At 39.0% G+C, this 27,514-nt stretch overlaps 1 protein-coding gene across 2 annotated transcripts; it reads right to left on the bottom strand.

Annotated features, from left to right (window-relative positions):
* Positions 1 to 5,458: 5,458 nt before the first annotated feature.
* Positions 5,459 to 24,874, bottom strand: PANK1 (pantothenate kinase 1). Of its 2 annotated transcripts, XM_010135441.1 has the most exons (7): positions 24,850 to 24,874; positions 23,339 to 23,691; positions 14,212 to 14,465; positions 11,915 to 12,091; positions 11,413 to 11,536; positions 6,654 to 6,779; positions 5,459 to 6,007 (listed from the first exon to the last, which is right to left on the bottom strand). In XM_010135441.1, the coding sequence occupies exons 1-7, from the start codon at positions 24,872 to 24,874 to the stop codon at positions 5,948 to 5,950; spliced, it is 1,119 nt and encodes a 372-aa protein (XP_010133743.1). In that variant the 3' UTR covers positions 5,459 to 5,947. The 2 variants fall into 2 exon arrangements, with proteins under 2 accessions (XP_010133743.1, XP_010133744.1); XM_010135442.1 differs by lacking the exons at positions 11,915 to 12,091; positions 24,850 to 24,874 and having other exon boundaries at positions 23,339 to 23,686.
* Positions 24,875 to 27,514: the final 2,640 nt, after the last annotated feature.

The raw sequence follows: 27,514 nt of genomic DNA on the forward strand, positions 1-27,514 counted from the left end.
GAGTAGATAAAACACTACTATCTCCACACAGGATTACCTCTGCCAGTTGGTAATGATTTACGGACTTACACAAGAATATCTCAGTTGCAGTCTCCCAGATGATGCAACTGTTATAAAAGCTTGAAGGAAAGAACATTTTGATCAGCACATTTCTCCTATGGGCTTGAAGCATTAATTTCCTCATCCTTACTGGCACACACATTTCCCCACTTCCAGCCAGCGTAGCATTTGCACTGGGAACTCCTACAAGCACAGACCAGCTATTTTATTTTTGTGCACTTGGTTAACACGTAGAAATGCAAAATAAAACCCCAAACAACAAAAAACACCCACACGACCAAGTCTCAACATACCAGCAGCCACACCGTCTTGGAAGGGACATCTTCTTGCTTGAAGCGCTGATGTCTCTGTTGTGATGATTTTCTGCGTTATCAAACCAGTGGCTGTTCTGGATGAGGCTCTGTCATGCTCTAAGCATTGCTTCTCGATGATTTCAATGCAGCAAAGAATATATATTCCCTCACAAGGGAAAGTTCCTCTCACAAAAGAATATAAACCAAAAAAGTTGAAAAAAATAATTTTAACACTTGTAAAAAAGTAATTCTAATGTATTACATGAGGATGGGCATAAATGGAGATCTCAGTAGCAGGGTACACTCAACTCTGTACACGCATTGCCAAGGCTGCTTTGATACATCACAGTGTTTGTTAGAGGGCAACTTCTGTTTTTTTGCTAGACAGAACGTTCAGATTTGCTCAAACTTTTAAGTTTGCAGAGAGATGGATGGGTCATCCACCCAAAAAGCTGAGTAACAGTGAAGTTATCAACTTGGAAAGATACTTCTGAAGCTGCAAGTGCCCTGATCATCACAGTAAAATAAGCAAAACCACTTAAGAACAGGGAGCAAACCATTGCTGTTTTAAGCACAACTGGGTGAGATTTCAGGCTGTTTGCCCGCCTTCATTGCCTTAAATCATAAGTTTAACTTGGTGTTTCATAGTTGCATCTACAGTGTTTAGAAATAAAACACACAGGACCGAAGCATTTGTAAGCAGCTTGGGGTTTACCTGGGGGGAAGCTGCAGGGGGCTCCTGACCCCTTGCTGCAGCCAGCTGCTTTGCACAGCTGTCCACAGAGCCAGCTGCTGAAGGCCAGCAGAAGAGAGCTGTGTTTCTGCTAATATGATAGAACTGGTTTTGAAGTAACAAAAAAAAAAAAAAAGGAAAAAACCTTAGGAGTTCAGTACATTCCCTATTGCAAGTCTCACATGAGACAAGCGATGTTTGAGACCAGGCTGTTGCCTGCACTAGAGAGCACATCCACATCTAGACACAGGCCCAACGCTTCAGCGCAGGTCACTGGGTGCTCCACACAGGGGTGCTCCACCTAAGTACTAACCGTTAACTGCTTTAGCACCCAACCACCCAGCTGCACCTTTCCTTCACCTCTCAATTAGGACAACACACTGCCTGCCATTCTGTCAAACAACCTGACCTCCCCACTTCTGCCACCCATCTCTCACTGGTTGCACTGGCAAGGAGTTTATTGCTTGCCATGCAGTGCCCTTCCCACGTTGTTCACATCACCCCTCGAAATCTCTAGAGCTGCTGCTGCCATGCCCCTTTCCCAGGCTCAGGAGCCTCTCTTCCTGTAAGCCTTAGCTTTTCTTACTCATTTCTCTTCCATCTCTGCAGGTGCCAGTACCTCCTCTTGCTTGAGGCGAATCTCAATTTCCAAGGCAGTTGACAGGTTCTCCTAGCTTTGGAAATTAGAACCACAGTTTTCATTTTGCTTCTTTTTGGGGGGAAGGCAGTAGGCAGAGGTGTGAAGAACAGACTCCTATTGCACAGTCTATACATGTCTTTTTCTCCAAACACACCAATAATCATGCAACTAGTAAGTTCCAGTCAGCTTCAGCAATACTTAAAGAATCAAAAACTGGATTAATCAAGCATTTATTTTCCAGGACATCCTAGACATCAGATGTCCTCCACCTCCCAGGTACTGCAAGGCAAGGCACAAAACAGACTGTGGTCTTTTACATAACCTGGATTTCATGTAATCCCAAATTCAAAGACACCTTGTACTTCAAAAACAGATCCCAGCAGAACAACTCATCCGACTGGAAACAATCATGTGTATTTATTTTGTCACCAGTTCAACCCCATGTCGTTTTCCCATCTCTAAAATTCTGCTATGTCCTGCCAAAAATCACTTGCAAGTATCTTGTGGCAGCCTAACAAGAACATAAGCGCTGATAACAGTGAAACACCAGGACAGTGGTGCTGAGGTTGGAATGCACTGCAAACACCCTACTTGTCCCAGAAGTCAGGTTCTTGTACTGCCCCCATGCACCCCATAATAGCCTTCTCTATCAAATCTGATCAAGTAAACACTCTTAGTTGTGTCTCACTCTTCATCCAGCATTAGCAACTTTTCCCCAATAATTTAGTCCAAAAAAACCTTTAAAACATAGATCCTTCTTCCTACGGCATGCAATTATACTTTTTTGTCAAAAACATTAAAAAATGGTGTTTCTCAGCAGGGGGGAGAGAATGAGGAAAGCAGTATGTGTTTTACAAAGGGAAACGTTTGAGTCCAAAAGAAGCAGACCATGGTGTAAGCCATCACAACTGAGAGCTAGGAATCCCACTCATTTTGCTCCAACTCACCTTAATAATCACCTTAACATGTTTCAAAAAGAGAAACTAAATTAGTTTCTAGCCTACCTTGTTAAGAGACCTCATCAATTTATATGGAAACAAGTGCTTTGAATATGTAGTAAATCTGCAAACTCACTGAGTGTCCTTAGGTGAGTCTGCTCCTTCACCTCACCATGCCCCAAAAGATCCAAGGATGTGGGTATTTCTAGGTTCTCAATACAACTCTTTGATAGTGGTGCAACAGAGCTTTGCTTGCTCAAACTTCCATTTTGTAGCAGTTATAAGTAGAGGTTCATCCAGGTAGTCAAGTACGACTTTTCTGACTCTTTAGATACCTCTGGATGATGAAGTAGGGCAAAGAACCCTCCCACTGGATGACTGTAGACAGCACCGCATACAAAGCAAAACTGGAAAAATTCAAGCCAACAGCAAGTGATGCTCTTAGAACAGGCCCAAAGTGCTCCCCTACAGCAAAAATATTGGAACAGCGGTAGAAATCAATCACACTGCACACTGCTATTCATCCATTACCTTAATTATGGAGGGGGTACGTGGGAAGAAAACAAAGTTGGGATTAGCGAAGGCCAGCACAGCCTAAAGGTTCTGCACATTACAGGACTAGCAGATTTACAGGATGGCGCTGGTGGGGTAAAAAAAGGCAACTGTAGTTTTCAAGGTAACAAAGAAATACTTTTGCAGTAGGCTTTTCTCCCCCAGGAAAGGAAGAATTTAACTTAAAATGTCATTTTCCTCTTACACCAGGATCCTCTAATTTCTCCTATGTAAGTGACTTCTCATAACTCTCCATCCTTAGTTTGGGAATATTTCTTCCCAACCAAGTGTACTCATCTGTGTAGCATACACTTCAGAGGATAACTTACCTATCAAGCATTTTACATTTCAAATCAGCATTGTGAACTTAAAGTTTTATTTTGTGTCTCTCTTAGAACTGCTGTGATCAGCTTACCTAACAGCCCCTGAAATCCTACAGCCAACGTTAGGGCTACCAGAACTGTGTTTTCCTTCTTCAATCACACAGCCTCAACTTGTGCATGTTGCACAGTCCATGTATATTTCCCTGAATGACTTGCTGGGTCAAGGAACAGGGGATTTTAATCTTAAAAGTAAGTTTTATTCATTTCCTTATCATTCTAGTCTTTCTTCACATAACTAGAAATGCTAAGAATGCAAGAACACCCAAATGGTAGATAGTCCCATATCAAATTGCCTTCACAAATTGACCAGGGGGAAACAGATGGACTCTTCCTCCAAAACAAACTAACCCCACAAACTGTCCTGAGCGCCACTGCTTTAGCAAAGCATATTTACATTGCTGATGTTATGCTTCCCTCTACTGTTTATCCTAAGAAGTGTAGTTTGCTGCTTAACATTCTGAAGTCTTCCTCAGAAAAACCCACATACAAACCAATCTTTAGTTGCAGGCAAAGCTTAGCAAATATGCTTAACGAAAGTTTCACTTCGTTAATGGAAAATCAGAGGCACTGAGCAGAACTATCCCTGCTTACCTCAAGCTCAATATTACACAAAGGAGCAACTACAACATGCTAAGTGTCTCATGTTGTAGTTTACAGGCTATAAAAAAGTCAACTTCAAGCAGGCAAAAAGCTTCAAAGACCAAAAGCAATGTAACAAAGAGTAAAAAACCATCAAGAACCAAAGAATTATCATGGAAATCACTAGTCATGTGTGTGTCACAAAATAGTGTTATGTATTTCTCAATGATTTCAAGAAATTAATTCCACAGATACATGAAACCGTCAAAACAGTAGTGGCCTTTATTTCCATCAGACAAGTTAACACTTCAGTTAATATTAATTTATTTCAACATTTGGGAGATACAGAAATTAATGAGTATTAAAAAAATGAAATAAACACTCTTCCAAAAATATATTGGATAATTCATGTGTCTGAATTTCATACTGTCCCGCTGATGAGTCCTTTGCATTATGTGACATCACACACACTTTTGCAAGATTTAATAATCAAAACAATAATCAAAATAATTTATGGACTAGTTTTTAGCTCTGATTTGTGAGCCCTCATGGTGCCTAAGAAAAGCAAGTTTACACACGGTACTCAGCAACCTAAGTACATAGATTTCAAAGGGGACTCAATTCAACTGGATGGAAAAAATTAGAGAGGTCCACAAATCAAAAATGGTAGAAAATAACTCTACTGGAATAAACAATCAAGTCTTAGTGCCCTGGAGGGAAAATGAATGTTTGCTGAAAACCAGAAAATACATTAGACAGTATTTTTCTAATTTTAGAAACTGGGCTTTGAATGATGCAGTTATCCGCTGGTTTTGATTAAGATCAAGTTTAAAATTGCAGACTACAGAAGAGTCTTCAAGTAAATGAAAACAATCTCCTCCCTTTGTCATCTAACGCCAAGTATGTACCATATAAATAACATCTGTACTACCAAAGTCTTCACACAGATCAGAGTTTCAACAGAAACAGGATTTCATTTTAGTGTCAAGCCAATAATTAAAATTTTAGTTTGCATCTTGTTTAATATAGCGGAGAATTAGACGTGCAAAAAACAGTTAGCAGTCTGTTCCTGTTGCAAGTCATGACTACCAAAAAATTACAATCTTAACCCCCCTGGCCCTGCCGAGTTTTCTAGTAGTCTTGCCAAGAAACCCATGCACTGACAGAAAGCTCGTAAATGTACGTTTTGGAGGGGGCAGGGGGATGTCAAATAAACAAGTGTCTCATCTAATGATGAAAGGCAAAAAAAAAAAAAAAAAAAAAAAAAAAAAAAAAAAAAAAAAAAAAAAAAAATCAGTGACTCATTTCACAGTAAAATGCATCAGCTTTGTAGTTTCATTTGAAACCAAGAACAAATCATGAAACGTCATGAAAATAAGATTAAAAAATCTCCTAGAGTGATTACTAGATGAAGTTAAAATTACCATACTAATCAGTAAACCCCAGAAGAAAAGCAGATGCCTCATATCACAGGTCCTACATTAAACAGTATCCACTTTTTAAAATAAATCCATAAAACCTGTATGTTTGGCCACTTTGCACATTTTTCCCCTAAAAAATACAGTGTACAGAAAAAAAATCTCATTATTTCCAGTAAGAATCTTGAAGTATAAGCTCAAAACCCAGAAGTTAAAGATCAGCTAAAAGAACTTTAAATTATTTACAAATCCAGCAGGTAGAACTACTATAATGGCTTCATTTCCATCCTTCTAGTGGCTTTCACTCTTATCCAGCAGCATCTGCAGTAGGAATGTCTTCAGACAGCTTCATCACTGATCATCTGTCATTTTAAGCAATTCTAGAAGAGCCCCAACAGCTCCAAAATAACCCTTTAAACAAGGCAAAAGCAAACCAAAACCATTTAAGTTCTAGAATAAGACATAAGCATGAGCATGTAAAGTTTTGAGTTCTGTTAAGGCAATTATAAGACCCTTCTTATGAGATCATCCCTGCTGTGCCAGGTATTTGCTGTATCTGAATTATGATTTAATATGATCTTGTTTAGGTCCAGGAAAGGGCCTTATACCAGGAAAAGTCTTACACAGTTCTCCAAATTTGTCAGAAAAGACGAAATTACAGAACTGCTATAATTATGCTGTGTTGAAGCAGAGCAATTTCCATCACGAACACATCTATCTGGGGACAGTCTCCCAAAATCATGCTTACAAAATTTTATTCTACTTCAGGTTTATATACCAAACTATACAAACGAACGTTGTTGGTACTAGAGTCAGAACGCAAAAATAAGAGATGGGCAATAGTTAGCATCAAATACCACAAGATTAGTGATCAAGCCAAGGAGTTAGCAGGTGCTATTTTCATATGAATTTGAACTTAAGTTATATTTACGCAGAACTTAGTTTGTGCAGTCACTTCAAAGCAATGGCTTTGAAATTCTGCCTTTTAACTTCAAGTCAAGAACCACAAGATTTTTGTACTTAAAAATAAAAGCAAGTTTCACATGCATTTCCTTACCTCATGTTCCAAAAACAGAGCTTTCAGCTGTCCCTTGGACCAATAATCCATGGCATATGCTAGCACCTTCATAGAAATCATATTAATTCTGAGAAAGTTTCCAACAAATACCACCTTGTCGATGTTCTGTGCAATTGAAAAGCAGACAAGCAAAAATTATATTCAGTTACATTATTTGCCTCATTCAGCATGTACTTCTGCTTCCACTATAAAGTTAAATGGGCATTTTGGGTTACAGTTAAGTTCTCCAGACTGAAAAGTAAGAAAAAAAAAATTGCAGTTACTGGTTGCTAAGTAGAGATGTTGCAAGGAAAAAAAAACGAAGAGTTTTATTCCAAGGAAAGTGAGAGGCTGGTATCACAGATGGTGAATATTTGCTTAAAAGCCCAGGACCTTTCCAACATGAACAGGATTATGAGTGTTTTGTTGGGTTTTTTTTCCTTTGTTTGTTTGGTTTTGGGGGGTTTTTTAATTTTTATTTGTATGTAATGTGGCTGCACTGAAGATATCTTTTCCCCCCTCCTTGTTAAATGAAGCAACTTTCCAGAGGTCACTATGATTATTAAATCCAGATGGAAAACCTCTGAAGGGGATCTGAGAAGGATTAGATTAGAGACAGGAAGAGGCATCTTCTATTATCTCTAGACTGTGGTTACATTTTCAAAAATCAATCGAAATACGGCCAATGTGACACCTGACATGTATTAAATTCCATTGTTTCAAAACTCATTTGTACTCAGTTTTCACACAGAAACTTAAGATTTTTGACCAATCAGCACTTGGCCACACACTATGCTTACTTGCATGCACATCAGTGCAACAGTTCTGGTGCCTAAAACAATGCCCATAACTATCTTACCAAGCCCAGTTTTGCCTGTTATGCATAACACGCACTTGCATTTTGAACTGGTATACCATATGATGTCCACCAGACACTAGATTGGTCTAGGAGATTCAGTAGGAGGACAAGTCCTGGAGACATAAGCTTTTACAGGAGTCTTGAAGGAGCTCTATAAATGTATCTCTAAGAGTCCTCTGCTGAAAGTTACCAGCAAAAACCTATACAGAAACTAGAATTACCAAGCGTTACCTCTCTAAATTCATACAGCTCTATAAAGCCCAGCTCTTGGTTCTGCAGCAATTGCTTTGCTACAGACCAGAGTTCTGCTGTGTCCAGTACTGTGCTTGTGACACCGCAGAGAACATCCTCACTTGAATACTCTGTACAGAAGAGTGCCGATACCGAGACGCATTAATTAATTTATCCAGTCTGCAGTGACTGAGTTACCTGATTGTCCTCAAACACAATGCGAACTTTATTTAAATAATTTAGGCTTATAGTCATCTATGCCTTTAGAGTTTGCAGTCACGTCAGCGTTCATTCATACTTGTTCCTAGGAACTTATACGGCTGAAAAGAAAAACATCTCTAATTTCAAAAGGCTGCTTAAAACATGGCCAAGTTTTGTCTCTATAGTCATTTCTGGCAAAGGAGGGACAAACATAACTAAATAATTTCATTTGAATTTCATTGTCATTATTTTTTTTCTGAATACACGAAGCTACTGTTACCAGAAATTCAAGCAAGCAGTACCTAACACCAAGTATAAAAATTACTGAAAAGTTTAAATCTAAAAATCCTAGTCGTATCTACTAGAACAGCAGAGTGTAAACAGACATGCAAATTTCATATCAATTTTATTTTCCAACACTCCTTGACTTGACAAGGATGAAGTTATGTTAAACATGTTAGGTTTCCTAGATTTTTGAACTGAGCTAAAAACAACATCAGCCTTTTTCAGGAACTGGCAAATGAAGAAATGCTACTTTTATCTTTTAAGGGAGTCTTGCCAATTTACTTTTAAATTGTTTACGGATGAAATATTCAAAGCTGAAAGACAGAAGTCTTAAACTGATGAAGGGATGGTGATGAAATGCTTACTTAAGCTAACCAAATTACGACATCCTGGAAAAGACACACACTCGTTCATTCTGTGGGGTCTTGCTAAATTGTTGAACCACCCTGCAGTAGAAAGCTACAGAATAGCTTCAATATAGCATATACACAGCAAATTGTATTTGCCAATACAATTGAATAAGGGAATCTATATCAAAGATGCAATAAAACCTCACCCCTGCATGTATTTTTGCAAGTCTGGAATCAGATGTAACTTACGAGTTCTGCTAGCAAGAAAAGTATAAACCCAAGGAGACTGGTTTCCTTCATGCAGTTCTGCTGTGCCTAGGACAGACTGTTTCTAATGATGTGTAGCCAAATGGTTCCAGACTACGGAATTTTTCTGCCCCACTGCCAACTTTGTGCAAGCAAACTTTGCTTTGAAGTTCTGCAGAAAGAATATTTAATTTATTCCCCAGCTTCATTTTTTCCTGCACATATGCAAGTCATTTTCAACACAATATTAAAGCTGCAATCATTAAAAAAAAACCCAAGCTTATCAAAACTCATGCTTCAGGGCATAAACTGATTTTGTCAAAGAACCTAAAAGTGAGCTTCACCATAACCCTAATCTAATACACACGAAGTATATAGCATATTCAACTGTTTAAGCTCTTATTTGGGCATTTCATTAATGAGCCTTGGTGAGAGTCAGAGCCGTATCTCCCAAAGGCAATTTACGTGTCTAGATTATTTAGCCTGTTCTCAGGGGGAAAAAAAGTAATTCTATCTGGAGATTAGCTTACTTGCAATTATATATCATGTCTGAATTTTTTTTAAATAGTATGTAAAGCTACTAAATGAAGTTTAAAACTACAAAGTAATTTAGTTCAAGTGTTGGAGAAATTCTGCTTTGACACTGTCTGTGAAATGAAGGATAGTTTACATATCAGTCCACAGTCCTCCAAAAAAATTCTCTGGATCTTGTGCAGTTCTTAAGTAAGCCTGTCCACAAAACACAGATGTTAGGAACTTTTTCACAGCAGCTCAGAAGCATTAGTTAAATTAGTAGCCTAGTTCCTCTGAACGCATCGCACATGGATCCCTGTTGCAACTCTCCATGCTTTGATAGCCCTGTACAATGCTGCTTGAACTCCATGCCACAAGGCAACACTGTAAAGAAGCTTAAAGCAAAGAGAAGACTGAAAGAGAATTGTCCTGACTGAGAGTCAAATTGAGAAAAAAAAAATTGTAGCCACTTTTCATGATGAAGGGAGGTTATCAGCAGCACTTGACATGGGCATACACTAGGACTTGTGCTGTTCAACATATTTTAAAAGTGCTCTAGAGATCTATTAGCAGGAAACATAACACTTATTGGCATACAAAGTTATTCAGGAGAGTCAGAATAAAATATGAACAGTGTAACAGTGAACAGTGTAACAAGCTGAAGAGATTGTTACTGGGTAACAATCAGATTGTTACTGGGTGTAAGTCACAGTGACACCCAGCGACCCAGATGGTAGATGAAGTTTACGTTTAAAAAGTTGAATGACACAAATGGAAGGGAGAAGAGACCAAATTAGCTACCACTACACAAGAAGTAGTATGGACAGACTGTTGATGGTCTCTTAAAAACGAACTCTATGCTCACAAAAATAAAGAACTGTTAGTAAAAGAAGTCAGAACATAAAATTTGTCAATGTGCCATCACAAATTAATTGTGCAACCACACTCTGAATACTGCATGAAGAACCTGGTAATTGAATCTCAAAATCAAAACCATAAAAAGATTAAAAAGATTAAAAGAAAACAGTGGCAAAGTGACACAGAGCATCTTCTGTAGGAGAGGAGATATTAGGAACTCTCTTGTCTTGGAAAGATCAAGAGGGAGATGTGGTAAAGGTGTACTAAAAATCAAAACCCACCAAAACCACCAGATGAATTATTTGCTACTTCTCAGAATGCAAAGAGTTACATAGGAGCCAGTAAGATAATCAGATTGCAGTCGGGTGAGATTTTGGGTGTGTTTGGCTGGGCTTCTTTTGGGCTGTTGATTAAAAAATATAACATAAAGTGCATCTTTAACCACAGAATGCTGCGGAGCTAATAAAACCATCTATGTATTAAAAAAAAAAAGATTAGATTAATTCATTGAGAGCAAATAAAAGACATTAGTTACCACATAATAATGAAGGCTTCGATTTGCAGCTCAAAACAATGTTTAGTTTTTCGGTTGTGGGTTTTTTTGTTGTTTGGGTTTTTTAAAACTGCTGGAAGCTGGAAAGGTATATAAATGGAACTTCCATCCATAGTTACCATGCTCAAAAGAATGTAACAAGCATCTGATAGGAGTTTGAGGCAGGAAAATGAACTATATTTTTCTTCTCTCTGACCCAATAAATGGATCTTATATCCATCAAAACATTTAACACAATTGGAGCCCATCACAATATGAAAACAAGCCAAGCAAAATACTATTGAAAAAAACCCCCAACTGTCATGGTATAGTAACATCTGTTAATAGCTACAAAGAGTATTAATTTGGATTACAAAGGTGTTAATATCTGTGTATTACAGCTTAAGAGCAGCTGAACAACTCTAGGCATCAATCGTTCAAGGAGATCTTCACAGTCAACTGTTCTCCCTGTCTTCCCTATCTTTGAAGCTCAAAGTACTTTACACTTTGCATCAATGCATACACATAACACAGATCACAAGTTAGGACATCACATTAAATATATTCATATTTACCAAGGCCAGTTACACACCTACTGTAGCAGCAATTTGCATTTCTGTATTCTGATAATCTTATCATATTGTTTATAAAGGTTTTAAGCTCATAGTAAATATGCTGCCTTACCTCATTCAGTGCACACATGCGAGCAATAGAACCTATGTTGTTGGTGATGGTGACCAAAGTAGCTCTAGCCAAGTCCTCTTTACTGATGGAATCTCTCTTTTCTTTACTCATCATATGACCAAAGCTGTGTGAGGAAGATTATTCCTTTTAATATGAGGTATTTAGGAGTGCTAAAAGCCCTTAGAAATGTCATCATTTAATAAGCTTTGCTTGGATTTGATATCCCTTCGAGACAGAGTTGAAATGTGAAAAGGGATTTCATTGGAAAGGCAGAGCAAAGACACTAAAATAACTGTAATTTATATGGAAATAAACTACATCAAGCATTGTTTACACCTGTTAAAAAAAAACCAAACAAGAGCAAGAAGCAAGTGAGAGACAAACCACAAGTTACACTGAGTGACATTTCCACATGGTCATAGTCCAGGGATTATGCACTCAGTTCAGCATGCACAATAACCTTCCCAAGGAAGTCCTTAAAAACAGCTCCATTAACACTCACCTTGAGGCTACAGCAGACCCTTGAAGACCAAACCGCTCATAGTCTCCTCCATAAATATCTTTCACCAGCTTATCCACGTTGGTGCTGTCTCCTTTCGCAGCCATTTCTAGTGCTGCTTCAAACGTCTCACAGCCAGTCAGCAGACAGCACAGGCCCAGGAATGTTCCTCCTCCGAGACTAGAAAAGGACAGTTCCTTCAGACTAGCAGCTGTCAGTTTGCTATTTGTAGCACTCTAGCAAGTTTTCCTTGTGCAAGAATAATTATCCAGCAGATCACTCGAGTTGGTGATGAAAGAAGAAACAGCAATCAAGGCTAAATATCTGGGCAGGGGCAGGCAGCCAAGACAGATTTTGCTCCCTAGCCAGTGGCAGGAAGCAGTCTGGCTGGTTGCTGTTCACAGCAAGGCTGGTATCAGCCCTGAATGTTTCAGCCCTCCAAAGAGCTCTGTGCAAGGAGCAGTCACTTTAAATCTTGCTGACTGGATAAATTTAGCAGGGAGTATTTGGTTGTACATAACTAGCTGTTAGCTCATTTCATAACAATTCTACCTTGGACTCTTCAGTCTCAACAGACATGAACTTCAGCTTACTGACCTCTACATTCTTCCTCATTCTTTCTTAACCCTTGAGGAAAACTAGCTTATTTGCAGGGATCGCAGTCACCCTGACTGAAGCAACTGTAAACAAGAGGATCAGCAAGACACCACACTTGCAATTCATGAAAAAGCGCAGGTTACATAGGAACCATTCAGTCAGCGCTCTTGGATTGTTAGGTGAGTTTTTCAGAACACATCTAGTGGCACTGTAATATATTCAGTATCTGAACAGCAGGAAGCTCTGCACATCAGCCACAAGTCTGTACAGATTTCATCATCTATAACAAGTCAGCAACCCAATGCAGTCCCATGCTTTCCTTCCGTAGTGGAAAGGATCAGAAGCACATCTACAGGTATCAAAAAGGCTATGCTTGAAAAACAATCAGAATTGCAAGAAAACCAGTAATTCTTCCATTCAACTTGTGTTCGTCTGTATTGTATACAAAAAAACAGGTCATGGCTACCATTGTGGCAAAGATATGCACCCTAGATAGGGCAACAGAAGTCACAAGCAGTCATGTGCAGTACACAGAAAAAACTTTATTAATAAACTTTTATTAACATAAAGTTTTATTAAAGTTAATAAAGTTTTATTAACATAAAGTCTGAGGGACATGGTTTAGGGACCCTGGCAGTGCAGTGTGAACAGTTGGACTCAATCTTAATGGTTACTTCCAACCAAACGGTTCTGTGATCATGTAGCATGCACTGACGAACTGAATGCAGCTTTGGAAGGGACTACAGCAAGTCCAAAAAGCTTCTCTGGTTGCTCTTTTGGAAGGGGAGTTTTCTAGGTTTCTGTTTCGGTGGTTTACTTGTTTGGTTTTGTTTTTAAAATTACAAGATTACTAAAAATACGTATAAATGTAGTTTGCATGTATGAGGAAAAAGTGGCATAGATTTCTTTGTATTTTCACTACTAGCCTGGATGGACACATGTGAAGTGTTTTCCTGTAAGTAAGCACTGTTGCAACATCTGTAAAGTAAACTTAAACATGCCTCAAGCTGTTTTTTGGCATTGAGAACAAAATTCTGCATCCACACTGCTGAACTCTTACTGAACATAGGCCACAAACCATTTTGAGTCATCTGTACCCCACAAATTATTTTAGAGACCACTAGCTGACCGAGGCTGAAATCATGCTGCGGACAAAGTAAGAATACAGACAATTAGATTCTAGTCTTTACGACTTGGCATTCCTTAATTTACCAGCACAGTTCAAAGACTAGTGCAATCAGTAAAGAAACAAGAGATCTAGTGAGATTCTCCTGCCAAAATCCAGTAGGAACAGGTAACTCTATAACGTTTTCCTGTATCCTGGATACATCCTAACTACTAAGCGAGAGGTTTTTGTTTAGCCCAAGCATTCTTATTTCAAGCGCTCTGGCTCTTCTGGGGGATCAAAGCCAGGGACAGCTTTACTTTGGTAAATCACAGGAAGAGAGAGGGAGTAGGTAAGAACACCAAGAGGAGACCATGGTAACTCTAAAGTTGAACGGATCATTGATTTCCCCAATGTAGATCTCCTCTCTCAAGGAATCCTAGGATATTTACAGCTTTGCTATTAATGGGCTTTTAAAAGAAATGGGAAGATAAGCACAATTTGCGGCTGCACCTACTAGTTACACAGTTTGGTTCTATCTGTTCAATTATTAAGAAGAAAAGAAAACAGACTTAAAAGAATGTAGAATTTAATTTACCTGGATCCTGTGACTCTCTTGTAGTTGTCCTTAGAATACACAGCTAGGATGCTGACCCCTGAGCCTATGTTTACCAGCAGCATAGGATATGGATTATCAAGGCAGTAAGGCTTTTTCTGGCATTGTTCAGGATCTGTAGGATTTTCAAAGTAATAGCACTCTGGTTGGCCATTGAAACCAACAGAATCAACATAAAGGAGGCCTTGGATCAAACAGTCCAATTCGTCCAGTTTATGGAGTTGTAGATCAGCAATCTGGAAAAAAAACAAGAAATTAATAAACAAACCTCTCCTAGTATAATACAACACTAAGAAGGACAAAAGGCTCTGCTGAAGCTCTTTGATCGTTTTAACAGTAACACATGACACTATTTAAACAGTACAAAGATCTTTCTAGCATGAAGTCTGAAATAAAAAGTTTGCTATCTGCCTGACAACGAGTACTTCCCAAAACAATGATGTGCTGAGCAGTAACGCTGTTAAGTTCCTTTGCCTTTGAGACATGCCCTGCTCTGCAAGCAGGAAACTTTTCTCTCTATTCTGAAGCAATAAATTTCTTTACCCTTATCCCCAACCCAAGAGGAGCTGCATTCAGCAGCTTTTGGACAGTATCTGACACATGACTGCACAGCAGCGTTCCTCAGAATGCAAAGTGCTCTAACTCATCATTCAACTACATTTCCCAGCAATTTAATGAAATATTCAATAGAAGCGTTAAGATCAAGAAACTTCTGTTAAAGAACAAGATAGTTAAAGTCTTACAGAGTGCACATGCTTACATTAATACGCATTAAATATGCAGTGGATTATGCTTAATAGATTTGCCTTTTTTTAGTATATGTCAGCAGTAATCTGAAAGAGCTATTTCTTTAAATTATGATAAGCACTTTACAATGCCTCATGAAAAATAGGCTATTCCCAATGTTTGGTGAAAAACAATATTAAAACCCACCCCAAAATATTATCAGGCCATGCCCCCAGCAAAATGTTCATAAAAATGTAACTGTAACAGAAGGTAGAAAAACAATTAAGAGCTTAAAAAGGACTTTCCCTCCGAGATCCCACACGACTACTTAGACATATCTACTTGCCATAGCATTCTGTTTACTAGATTTAGAAATCACATCCCTTTCTCAAAATAAGATACAATGACAATTTGTAGAAAATCTCCTTTTGAGACGATGTTGAGTGTAGATTTGTGTAAGGGAGAGGAATAAAAAAGTCAAGTTGCCTGTCCAATCCCCGAGATCGTTTGCATCCTTACATCTGCAAAGTAGGTCTTACCTAACTCTGCGTTCTAGAAGAAAAAGCAACAGGGTATTAGGAACCACAGTGAGTTATACAGTTTAGAGCTGGTTCTCAAACATTTGCACATTGTGGGATGTTTTTATAACAGCTAATGGAGAAGATTTACAAGGCTAACTACCTCCTATTTTTAATTCTGGAAGCTATATTAAGTCAATATAAAGACGAAAGCTATTTCTGTGGAAGGGGCTAGGCCAATAGGTTACATACTTGTGAGCTATTTAAATCTCTCCCCTTAAGCTTTTTCTCTACTTGTACACAGCTCTAACCTTCCCCAGCTGAAAGCCATTCTACTCTTTGGGTCTGCCCTTTTGTTATACTTGCTAGTCCTTAAATCCTGGAACCACAGAAAAGAAGTAAGACCAAAAAAACCCAAACCAGCAGTCTTAAAGACCTCAATACAGATCCAGTTATTCACAGGTCAATAGAAACAGGGGGAAATAGTTTCTTCTTGTTTCAGTATTTCCTCCCATAGCTTTTGCAATCCCTTCGTATTTTTTCTTTGTTACCACATGGCTACACAAACTACAGTTACAGAATTGCAGCATAAAATACTTGAACCATTTAGCCAACAAATATAAAGAATAAACAAATTATGAAAAAAGGTTTCAAAAAAATGTTACAAAAATCTTAATGCTCCTTTGGCAAATATGTTGCATTTCAGAAATTTCTTGCTATTAGACAGAAAGGAAAAACTCCAGTCAAGTGATATACAATATGAGGCATTAACATAATAAATACTTCATGCACTCCCTCACAACAGACATCAAATGGGGCCCACCAAGTCATTACTCATTAGATGTTTATTTTGTTAAAACACAACTAATGTTGCACTTAGCTAGTCGAAATCAGGAAAGATTCTATACTAACGAAAGATCTTCTCTAGGTTATGTGCTGTGCAATCTCAGTTTCCTCATCTTACTGTATAAGCTTGATACAGCATGACCAAACACGAGCTAACACAGATACAGCGTCCACAGATGAACATGCTATGAACCAGAAGCCTGCTATACAAAGAGAAGTCATTAGCAGATTTATGGACCCTACTTCGAAAACATCTATTCTCCCATAAGCCAAATACCCAGCCAAAAGCTGCTTTTGTCTCATCCACGTTACACTTTTTATAAATAGGTAAGCATTTGTGAGAGACCTTGCAAGACACAAGCAAGCAAAACAAATCTGAGAGTAAACCACTTCTGGCATCAATGCAAAATCACAGACAAAATCCTTGTTTCTACAAACTCGCCAGTCAGCCCACCAATTTTGTAAGGACAGAACAAAAGAAACTAATCAAAGGCTCTTTTTCAAGCACTAAGCATAGAATTTTTATTAGGTCCAATCCTCCACGTATAAAAGACACACTAGAGTTTGTTCAGCTTTTTATAGCCCTGTGCTATATTTAACAGCTGATGTACTGTAAGCAGAAAAGCCCATTACTGCTTTCTTTCATGTATGATATTCATAGCAGACTGAAAAACTATTTTCCCGTCTTGTTGCAGCAGTCTGGTTTTCATTTTTGGAAGAAGCAACACTGGCATCAGTATTCCACATCAATCCGCCTTCATTCAGAGAACTGCGAGTTCTGCAGCCACCAGACCTCTGAGGCTCCCATCAGCCCAGTGAGCCACCACTGTTCTTGTTTCTGAACACAAATTAGGGCACAGTTGCAAGAAACGTAATAACCCAGTCTTGTACAAAAAGCAATGACAGAACCAGGATCACAACTACCAGTCCCTTTCCCTGTTTATAGAACTGCCTTTTCTCTATTCATTTCTTTGCTCACAATGACTCAAGCAGCAAAACTGCATCACAAAATAGACGTGCCTGTAAACATCATAACTAATTACGAGTATGCAAAGGGTTTTTTCCTGGTGCTACAGACCTACAACACTCTACTTTTGCTCATCTTTCAGCTGTTCAAATCACTCCTCCTTGCAAGAACAGAAGTTTATGTGCAAAAATGCAAATCAAAAATGGGAGCTGTGTGTAAGAGCACGTTTTAATTGGATATTTTTCCTACAACTTTTTACAAGATACATTTGCAGATACTTTCCAGCCCTTTATAATCCCTAATGTGAGAACAGACATCATAATGGTCGACTTATCTTGCTCTGCACTTCTGTAACTATATTGAGCACAGTGCCCCTCCAGAAAAGTTTTATGTCAGAAAGTTTTATGTCAGAAAGCTACAGAAGGAAGAACTGCAGAACAAATTAGTATACAAGACTCTGGAGGGAAAATTTATGAAGATTACAGGGAAACCATACATACATTTTCTAAAAGAACAATTTTTCTGTGTTTTAGCCAGACTGTAGAAATTCGTCTTTATTTTAGACTGTTTTTTAAATACTGGCAGAGGGAACAAACCTCTTTGGACTTCAAGGAAATCTTCAGGATCATCGAAGGGGGGACTCAGAACTTTAACCGTGTTTACAAGGGGGTGCAACACAGCAACAAAGTAGTGAATGATTCCCCATGACAGTTCACGCTTTAGCAAACTCCTGAAGCCCAGCTGATTTCAAGGATGCACAAAAGGTCCATTGTTAGTGTGCACAGATGCTGTTTGAAGGCGAATCAAAGCCCACCTTTCACTTGTACACTTGCAAAAAGTGCTGGAAAATGGTGCTGGCTGTTCAAGTTTAGAGTGGGGATTTTGTTCTTTTTTAATAATATGCACGACAAACAATTTTCAGCCATATTCAAGTACCAGACACTATAAAAGGAAAAAAAAAAACCCACAAACCCATAGAACCAACTTGCTGCTGCTTTGAAGTATAGAAGTTCAAAAGTACAAGACTTGGTTCACATTTGTTTTGTTGTGGGTGAGTAAATATTCCCATCTCAGCAAGGAGAACATGAAACAGCCCAGTCCTCTAGAAGTGAGCTGACATCAGGCATGACACACATGCAGTGGGGTTGAAGGCCAATGGATCAATACTGGTGTGCAGTCACCTTTTAAATGAAGCTCCAACTCATGAAAGATTTCACCCAGTTTGAATTTTCATACTGTTAGCCGCTTTGGCGAGCACTGGAACGTCCAAACCTAAATGCAGTTAGCAGCTCATCTGTCTCTTGGACTTTAAATCAGAAATACAATTTTTTTTCCTGTAAAAAACTATGAGGAACTTAACATCTTGCAAGTTTTTACATCAATTACAAAAGCCTCATTTGCTATATCGCTTTGGCTTTTTACACGCCTTCTGGGCATTGCTCCAGTTCTTATGTCTTATAACAGCTTATGGTCTAGCTTTTCCTTTCTTTTCCCTCCCATTACTCTCCTCCTCATAAAGACATACTTTGTTTCCTTTATATTTTGATTGTCTTCATCTCAACTCCCAACGCTTCTTTTCAAGCTGCAATGAAGTACTCCCCTCAGCTCGTTCCACACCTCAAAGCTGGGACATACCCACTCTCATTCAAACAAGACAGAGTCTAATGGAAATAAAGGGTAAGCCTAACATTAGCTGAGGCAGAGAACATAGACTCTGCAACAGCTCTGGGCAAAAAAGCACTAGTCTGGGACCCTGTGCAGAGGAAGAGCTAGCTATAAAGAACTCTTCCCTCTCCTCTCAGGTAAGAGATGCACATTGCTTCCCCCTACTCCCTCTGAAGGGTTCCCTAGCTTCTTGCAGAAGTGGTAACAGAAGGTATCAAGGTTACTTCACCCGTTCTCACTTTCAACTCCAGCCCCGTCCATACACTACAGACTAGCACCTATGGCCTGAGCAGCAGTGTCCAGCCTCCTCAATCAAGTGAGGTGCAGCAAGGTTTGAGTATCTTATACTAACCTAGAGTAACACAGTTTACTCATCCTACGACACAGGACGGTGAGCTCATTTGTCTTAAGATAAATACAGTCTACAAATCATCCACAGGCCTTCAGTTCTTACCACAAAACTCAGGCCTTAGAACCAGCTAATAACCAGCACAAGGAAATCACTCTTCATCAGCCAAGCTTACTTTTAAAGCATTTTTCTTAAAGGTTAAAGTCAAGGTCTGAGTTTAAGTTTGCGTTGGTAACAGATACCCTTTCTCCCCTGCCACAAATGTTCATTAAGTGATTGGTTTTTGTCCAGGCCCTGCTTCCACTGAAACCAGCAGAAAAATTTCTGTCAAGACAGGTCAGGTCCTGTAGGTGTCTGTTCAGGAAAGGAATGCAAAGATCCCACCCTTGAGCCATTGCAATCGACAGGAATTTTGCAATAGAGCAGGTTTTAGACAAAAGTCTGGGTAGTTCTTTCTTACCTGATTCCCCATGTACCCTTTACATTGAGTCGCTTTACTAAACTGAGCGACATCCTAAGAATTTATTCCTCTTTACATTAACAGCACATTTTTGTGCAATTAATGAGTTGTGCTATCATGGAGGAGTCTCTGAGCATAAAGAGATTTATATGACAGGTACATAAGCAAATAAGTCTATGCATCCCTTACTTTTACAGAAGTGATTACTTGAGCATTTACAAAACGTGAGGTGACAATACATAGTTGGGGAGAGAGGATTATCAGAATTAGGCTGCAGTTCACCTGTGCCTTAACACCGCTGCTACCTAAAAATAAGTCAGCCAGCCATAAAGACCAATCATTCAGAAAGAAGAAAAAAACCAAAACCCACTAATGAAAAACAAAAACAAGAGAAAACACCCTAAGCTGAAACAGTTCATTTAGTGAATCACTTCATCTTCAATGAACATTAAGTATAACCATATGGTTGGCAAAATTACTTCTGTGAGTTCATTTAAAGAATAGAGTCAGTTTTCCTACTTCTAGAAGAAGCATTCAGATCATAGGAATGATTTGCCAGGCTACTGATTGTTATTGCTGGCAGTCAGCAAACAGTCCAAGGAGACTTCTCCTGGCGTCCTCCTATCCACTACTGTGGATACACAAGAGGAAGGTCAGATAGCTAAACCTGGCTACCTCTGTAAATTTAGTTGCCTTTCTCTGCCTCAGAAGACAGGCCTAAGGTAAACAGAAGATGCTTTCCAATTTTATTTTATTTTTTAATATACAAAACCAACAGATCAAACCTATTTAACTCATTTAGGGATTCAGAATTAAGACACTGGAGCAGGCAACTAACGGTGGTTTGCTTGTCTATTTTAAGGGGAAAGAGCTGCTGTAATCATAGAAGGATTCCTTCTTTGGGATTTGAATGCTGTTTTGCAATGTGCTGGATCTTCTGCCCTAAATCTATGCAATCATGAAAGTCCCATAAGTATTTAGAAATACCAACTAACTTAGAAGAATGTACATAGGGAAATAAAGGGCCAGTATAAAGCATGTTACCTGTATCAGTTTCCCGAGTTTCCGACTATTTAGCTAGACTTTTTTGATTAAATTAACAACGTTCACAAACACACTCTAGTTTTTCTGCATGGCTTCTATGTAACAAAAATATTTAAAGCCTCCTCCATGTATGGTATTATACAACACTGAATCTTGCCACAGCAGGTAAGTATTAGACTTGGCACATGTTCTTTATCTACTTCTACAGGTGCATTAGAGTAATCAAATATTTGAAACAGACATTTCAATGCTTTAAGAGAGCAAACCTGAAGCTGTTGTCCAATGTCAATTTACAGTCAGAACACACTGAGATAGCCAACTGCTGTTACAATGGCTAATGAAGTGTGACGATTTAAGAGCCAGTACCCAGGACATTCAGCCCTTCGAGAGAGATTAAGCAAGCAAGCCTTCATGTAATGCATACCATTTTGCTTCTGTAATACTCAATGATGGATACTACAGTTTGAGCCAAGAAATACTTGCTATAAAGAAAGGTGTGGAAGTGTGAAGCTCTAAGAAGGCATCCACAGCACACACTCAGTGCACTTGGCTGATGGCTTTGTGCTACAAGACACCCCTGACAGTCTTTATAGTGTTTTTCTTAAACTACCTACAAGTGTTGCAGCACACAGAATGTTAACTAACACTGCAGAGATGTGGGATGTCATGGCTAAGTCCACCAGTAATTTCCTACACAGCCTCATATTTTTGCATAACAGATAGAAAAACGGCCCCAACTTCAACTATGGCTTCCAGTGCTACATCCACTATATTGCAGCTGCGATGACAGAGACTGGTCCCTCACTGTAAACTCCATATTTACACCAGACAAAGCCAAAGCTGTGGAGAGAAACACCACGGCTGTGATAGCCATCAGGTAGCTTTCAGTTCAATTCCACAGCTGTGGGAATGAGGGATGTGATCTTCCTTACTAAGTAAGCAACTCTAGCTGCTATTACATGGTGCAGGAGAAATGAATTTGGGAAGGCTAACCGTTCCAAAGGGGTAGTCAGCCTCTTCAGAAACTCTCAAAGTGATTTCCCATTGTCACTAGAGAACATGACCTGAATCACCCCGGACACATAGAAGGACTCTCGAAAACCCGAACCGAGGCCACACTGACTGGCACTAGTACTCACCTCCTCCAGTGCTGCCAACTTCCTTTCACAAGGCTAGACTTTTGAGGACTCAATCATCAGTAGACCCTAACATGTAAGGAACCTGAAATCAGCCTAAAGTACAGGAAAACTGGCACTAGTAGTGGACTGCTACAACAACTCAGAAATTTGATAGTCCTTCATTAGACTAGCTGCCTCCAAGTCCAACATTTACTGAAAATGATTGCACAACAGTCTAACAGCTGGAATTATGAGTTGATCTCCTACAGCACTATCTTTCCTCCCCAGGGATCTTGGTCATGTGATAGGTGAGGGGTACTGACAAAGAAAACACCTCTTCTACTGCAGGAATGGATGATGGGAGTTAAAAATGAAACATACTCAGCCAAGGACTGCAGCTAATGGCAATTGGTACATCAGTATGATAGCTTCCTAGACTGAGGCAGAGACAGAAAAGCAACTGATGTAACCTGTCATACTCAGCAGCCATCCCTCACCCTCATGATCGGGTCGAAAGCTAGGGTCAGGAGAGTGAGCCATGCCTGCCAAGTAAATAATTCACATTAATCTTAGCGAGACTGCTCTGATACAGGCAGACTAGTCATTCTTTTACAGAAATTAATTAAGATATGCCCCAGTAGAGAGACTCGTAAAACAGGCGACTGTAGTCTAATGCAGTTTGTACAACAGCTGTCTATGCCTCTGACGCCACAATTAATTTTTGCAGTGCATTCATTTGGGAGCTAGGACTACTGCTTAAGTTTGTATAAACAGCAGCATCCCAATACTTCAGATTTACATCAGCTTATGGACCTCCCTGCAGAGGTTATTTTTAGTTTCTAGGGGATCTGGGACATAGCCACCTGATGAACTGCCTTTCTTCACAGAATTTAAATTAAAACCTAGCTGCTAGTGTCATGCTTTCATACACTGTTTCTTATCCTGCTCCATGCTTGGTCTTCCAGACTCTTGACTTAAGTCTCCTTGAGGACTAATACAAGGGGAAGGGAACACAAATCTCATCTCCAGCCTGTAAGGTTTCATTTCTGGTTTTCCAGCAGATATTCAGACTGCAAGATGAGTACCTAGTCTCAGGGTTCTAGGTTGTCATAACACACCCTCAGCTGACTATGAGACATCTGATCATTACAGATGTACTGTATAAAAAATGCCATTTACTGAAGACATCCTGCACAGTAATATTTCAGTAGAATGCCCAGTGAGTAGAACACCCTCCCCTGCCCCCTCCATGTTGTCAGCAATTCCACTGATTTACAAATGTGAATTGATTCTGTTAAGTCTTAACCAGTTAGGGCAGACAAAAATTGTTATTTTCTCTGCAAGTTTTAACAGAAGGATTCCCATGATATTTTTCCGAAATACTTCCTACTGAACCCATACGAACTGTTCACCTACCGTTCTAAAGTCCTCCTCAAACTTGTAAGCTCCACCTCCTGTGGCACAGAGCGTAGTGTGCAAACTGGAGAAGTTCTTTTCACTACCCATCTGTATGAACCTGTGCATGGCACAGCTGGGAAAGCGGATGAAGTGCAGATTTCCTTTGCGTCCACACATAGTCAAGTTTTTCAGTTCAAGGTGGACATCACGAATGCCAGTTTTACCATAGGCTGTGTTGGAGGTCAAGTATTTCCTAATGCTTTTCAGGTTTTCCACCTCCTCCTGTTCTTCTTCTGCAGTAATGTCCTTAGGTTCGAAGTAGACCAGTTTAACCAACGTTCCACCGATATCCATCCCAAACCATGGAAACGCTAAGGACAAGGGGGTTGGGGAGGAAGAAAGACAAAAGCCACTCACTATAAATATACAGGTTAGCCATATCACTTAAAACATTTGCTGAACAATTCATTATAGCCACAGTAACGGCATCTGTTCCTGAAAGCTGGTGGTACGTACCTGTCCAATTCACACATATTAAATGCCTCTCTAAGTTAAGACTTCATAAAGCCTCAGTTAAGAAAAAGCATAAAGAAAATCTCAAAATATTCTTGCCTGGAAAAGCTGGTTTTAATAAAATGGGAAAACATTTTATTCTTCAGTCAGCACCTCTTTACAGAGCACATTTACTGAATTTCACCCAGCCTGACTCCTGGCACCAATTCTTAAAATAGACTTAGGAGAGGAGGAGGAAAACCCAACCAAACAGGAGAATAAGATTTCTCAAATCACATTCCCACTGTGTAATATCTACAATTGCCTTTCCAAGACTAGGCAGAATTTCCACAGTCACAAGGCTCTGTCTGAAGAGCAGCAATTTGTAACTCTTCCATTATACCAGGAGTCTCCAGACTTCAACCAACCAGAACTAGTAGCTTTGTAGGAACTACACCACCTCCACATATCAACAGAAAGAGAATGAACTATTTTAAGTTCAGTATTAATCACTGATAGTCCTTTTCTTTGAGCAGACTCCCTTTGCTGGTGTATGTGTTAGCTTGTCATAAAACTACACAAGAAATGCCACTATTTTCTTCTCAACGTATATATCTGTATCTGCTACAGCTGGCCTAGGTCTGTCAAAGCCCTTGTTCTGTTAATAGCAAAGGAAAATGACTATAACACACAGACAGAAGATACTAACTGAACCAGGTTGGCCTGCCTGCTCTCCTTATATATACATGCATATATTTTAAATAGTAAGCCAGATAATTTTATGCAGAAATAAGAAGTGAGAACAAAAAGTCTGTACACAGGAGGTATACCGCAGGAGGAAGCAACTAATGTTTTGGAAAAATTAAACTAGAAGTACTGAGCATGTGGCCATTCTAAAAGATCACCTCTGCTTTTAGGAAGAATCTGGCAGACTTGCTAGAACTAGGGCATCTCAGCTTAGTGTTGATACACACTCCAAACCATGGACACCATGTACATTACTTATATTTCTGCCAGTGAATCTAAATATAAACAACCTGGGGCAAAGATTTTAATAAGCATAGGAGGTACTGATCACACTGTTCTTCCTCATATAATCACAAATCAGTATTAAGTTACTCAGCTTCAGGGTGAAAGGAACTTAGAGTCTTTTACTTCTTATCGCGAGGGTCTCATTACCATTCTTGTCTGGCTGAATAATTTGAAAGTCCAATTTTCACAATTGTTAATACACTCTCCCACTCACCCAAACCAAATCCTTAAATGTCAGATGTTTAAAATGGTTATTTTCCTCCATTCCTGTATGCCAAATAATCGGCTCATCAGTTTTTAACCCCCTTTCCTTAGGAGCAAGGCAGGAATAATCTATAAACTCCCATGAAGTAGCTTGCCTACAGTTCAGTTTTTCTAGAAGCATCTACTGTTACCTGCTATAGAATCTTAACTTCCTTTTCCAAGCCCTACAAGCTGCAAGACACAAAGACACTAGAATTAAGTCTAATTTGAGGTTTGGGAAGATACATCCTATGCAGATGCATGAAAGCTTCCTGAAATGGGAAGAATTCAAAACAAAGAGGAAAAATATTTTATTTTAAAGAGGAAAAATGTCACCACACACTAACCTGTAACTCAAATACTTTTGAAGGTACAAGGTAAATACTTACGCAAAAGTGTCCTGGTCTCCACTGTACAACACTAATGCTGTGGAGCTCAGGACACCAATCCCATTAGCGATTCACACAAATCTTTAAGCTACTGAGATCTTTAATTACCTGTTCTATTGGAATAGTAAGTCTCCTCAGATATATCTTAGCTATGGAAACAGAAAGCTGTTGGACTGTATGACATAGAACCAGTCTGTACCTAAGTGTAAACCAACTTCCAATATTCTACATTAAGGGCATAGAATCTGCTATAAACTACCTGCACCAACAGTTGTTTTAAAGCTATAGTGTAGATTTAATCAGAAGCAGCATTCTAGTCTCCTGTTAAATACAATTCCAGCAAAAAAGCTGAGAGTTATTCATAAATTCCTACCGCGACATTTCCTTTTGTATCTTAAAACATCTTGAGGAATCATAACTAAATCATTAACAAAGAGTAAGTACTGTAGAAAACAACTGTGAAGTTATTTCAAGTCCATATAGTTCTTGGGATAGGTATACATAATGCTCACATTGAAAGAGCAGATGGAAATACCAAGACACTTTTTAGTTTTTCTGTGAGTCCAAGCTCCTTTCAATTTTTTGTGAGCCAAATAGAGAGCTGAAAGAAAAGAACAGCAGCAGTTTTCCTCACCACAAATAAAGGACATAAGATCAGTCCACAACACCTGATATTTCAGTTACACAGAACAGCAGTGCAGTTGTCTTCACAGCTGCTAACACCAGCTACCTGCTGGAAACACATGTAATAAAGATGACAACTATCTTGGCTGGTTGACTAATTAGGACAAAAAAAACAAGTCTCAAAATTCCTGACAAGTCTGACTGAAATTCATACTGCTTTCATACAACTGGAGTTACAGTAGAAACACTTCTGTATTCCAGCAATTACTTCAAAAATTTATTAATTGGTTTTCCTTACTATCATATGGTCCAAACCAAAATGCAACACTGAAGCACCATCTGTTCTTTTCAGTGTCTGTAGATAATCCACCTTTAGCTGGTACCTATACGCTTCAACTTTGCTGACACCACTGAATGGGGTGCTAATGAGAGCATGCATGCATGCATACAGCAAGGTGCTTCTGGGTTCTCCTGTTGCCCTGAATACAGAGATGAAGACCATTCAGAGGCTACCAAAATTATTAGGGCCCTCACTGCTACAATCAGGGGTATGAAGACAGAAAGGTATTCGTGTAGATACAGTCTCTGTAGACTTGAGGGAAAATGAGAGAGAAAAATCATGGAGCTTTTTCGGTTTTGGGTTGTTTGGGTTTGTTTTAAACTGAAAGTCCAGCATTTCACTGATAACCTGAACAAGTGTCCAGTTTCTTGAGTTATTAGAAGTCAGGAAAGCAAAGAGGGGAAAGTGAAATCTGTAACATCCATATCTTAGGCTAGTAACAGTTATTCAAATTTGTGTAATTTGCTATGAAAAAGGAAGAGACTGGATATGTTGTGAAAATGCACTAAACTAAAATTGTCTAAGACTGTTATGAGCTGATATCTCTCTCCACAAAGTCAGTACTCAAGGTACCTATTGGATCAACGCAATCTATTATTGTGGAGAAAACAAGACTTCTTTACCGGCACACTGCAGTAAGTCATAAAAAATAACACTACAAAATCTAGGTCCCACAGAACTGATACAGAAAGCTTTAAGATGGATGATGCGTTCTTAAAAGAGTAGCATATATCAAAGACTTTGCTTATCTTGTTAAGAAAATTAATTCTCTATGTTAATAATCTGCACCAACTACTTACTGGTTTGTTATCTTGAGATAATCTCCATTACTCCACAATTTAGCTGCAGAAGCACGTGACAATGCAAACAGGAGGTATCTACGGCATTGCGTAATGCGGTAATGTGAGGCCCACCAACAGCTGTGCTATCTGGGGGAAAGGTTCACTCAGGAGAAATTCCATGATCCATTTTACCTAGTTTCTGCACGTTGTAAGGCTATTCCTATAAGGCATGTTATATTCAGAATCAAGCACATTTGATTTATCAAAATTCTATGCTTAACATACAATATAA

This window comes from Buceros rhinoceros, unplaced genomic scaffold (genome assembly GCF_000710305.1).
Source record: "Buceros rhinoceros silvestris isolate BGI_N320 unplaced genomic scaffold, ASM71030v1 scaffold9714, whole genome shotgun sequence".
Classification (NCBI taxonomy): domain Eukaryota; kingdom Metazoa; phylum Chordata; class Aves; order Bucerotiformes; family Bucerotidae; genus Buceros; species Buceros rhinoceros.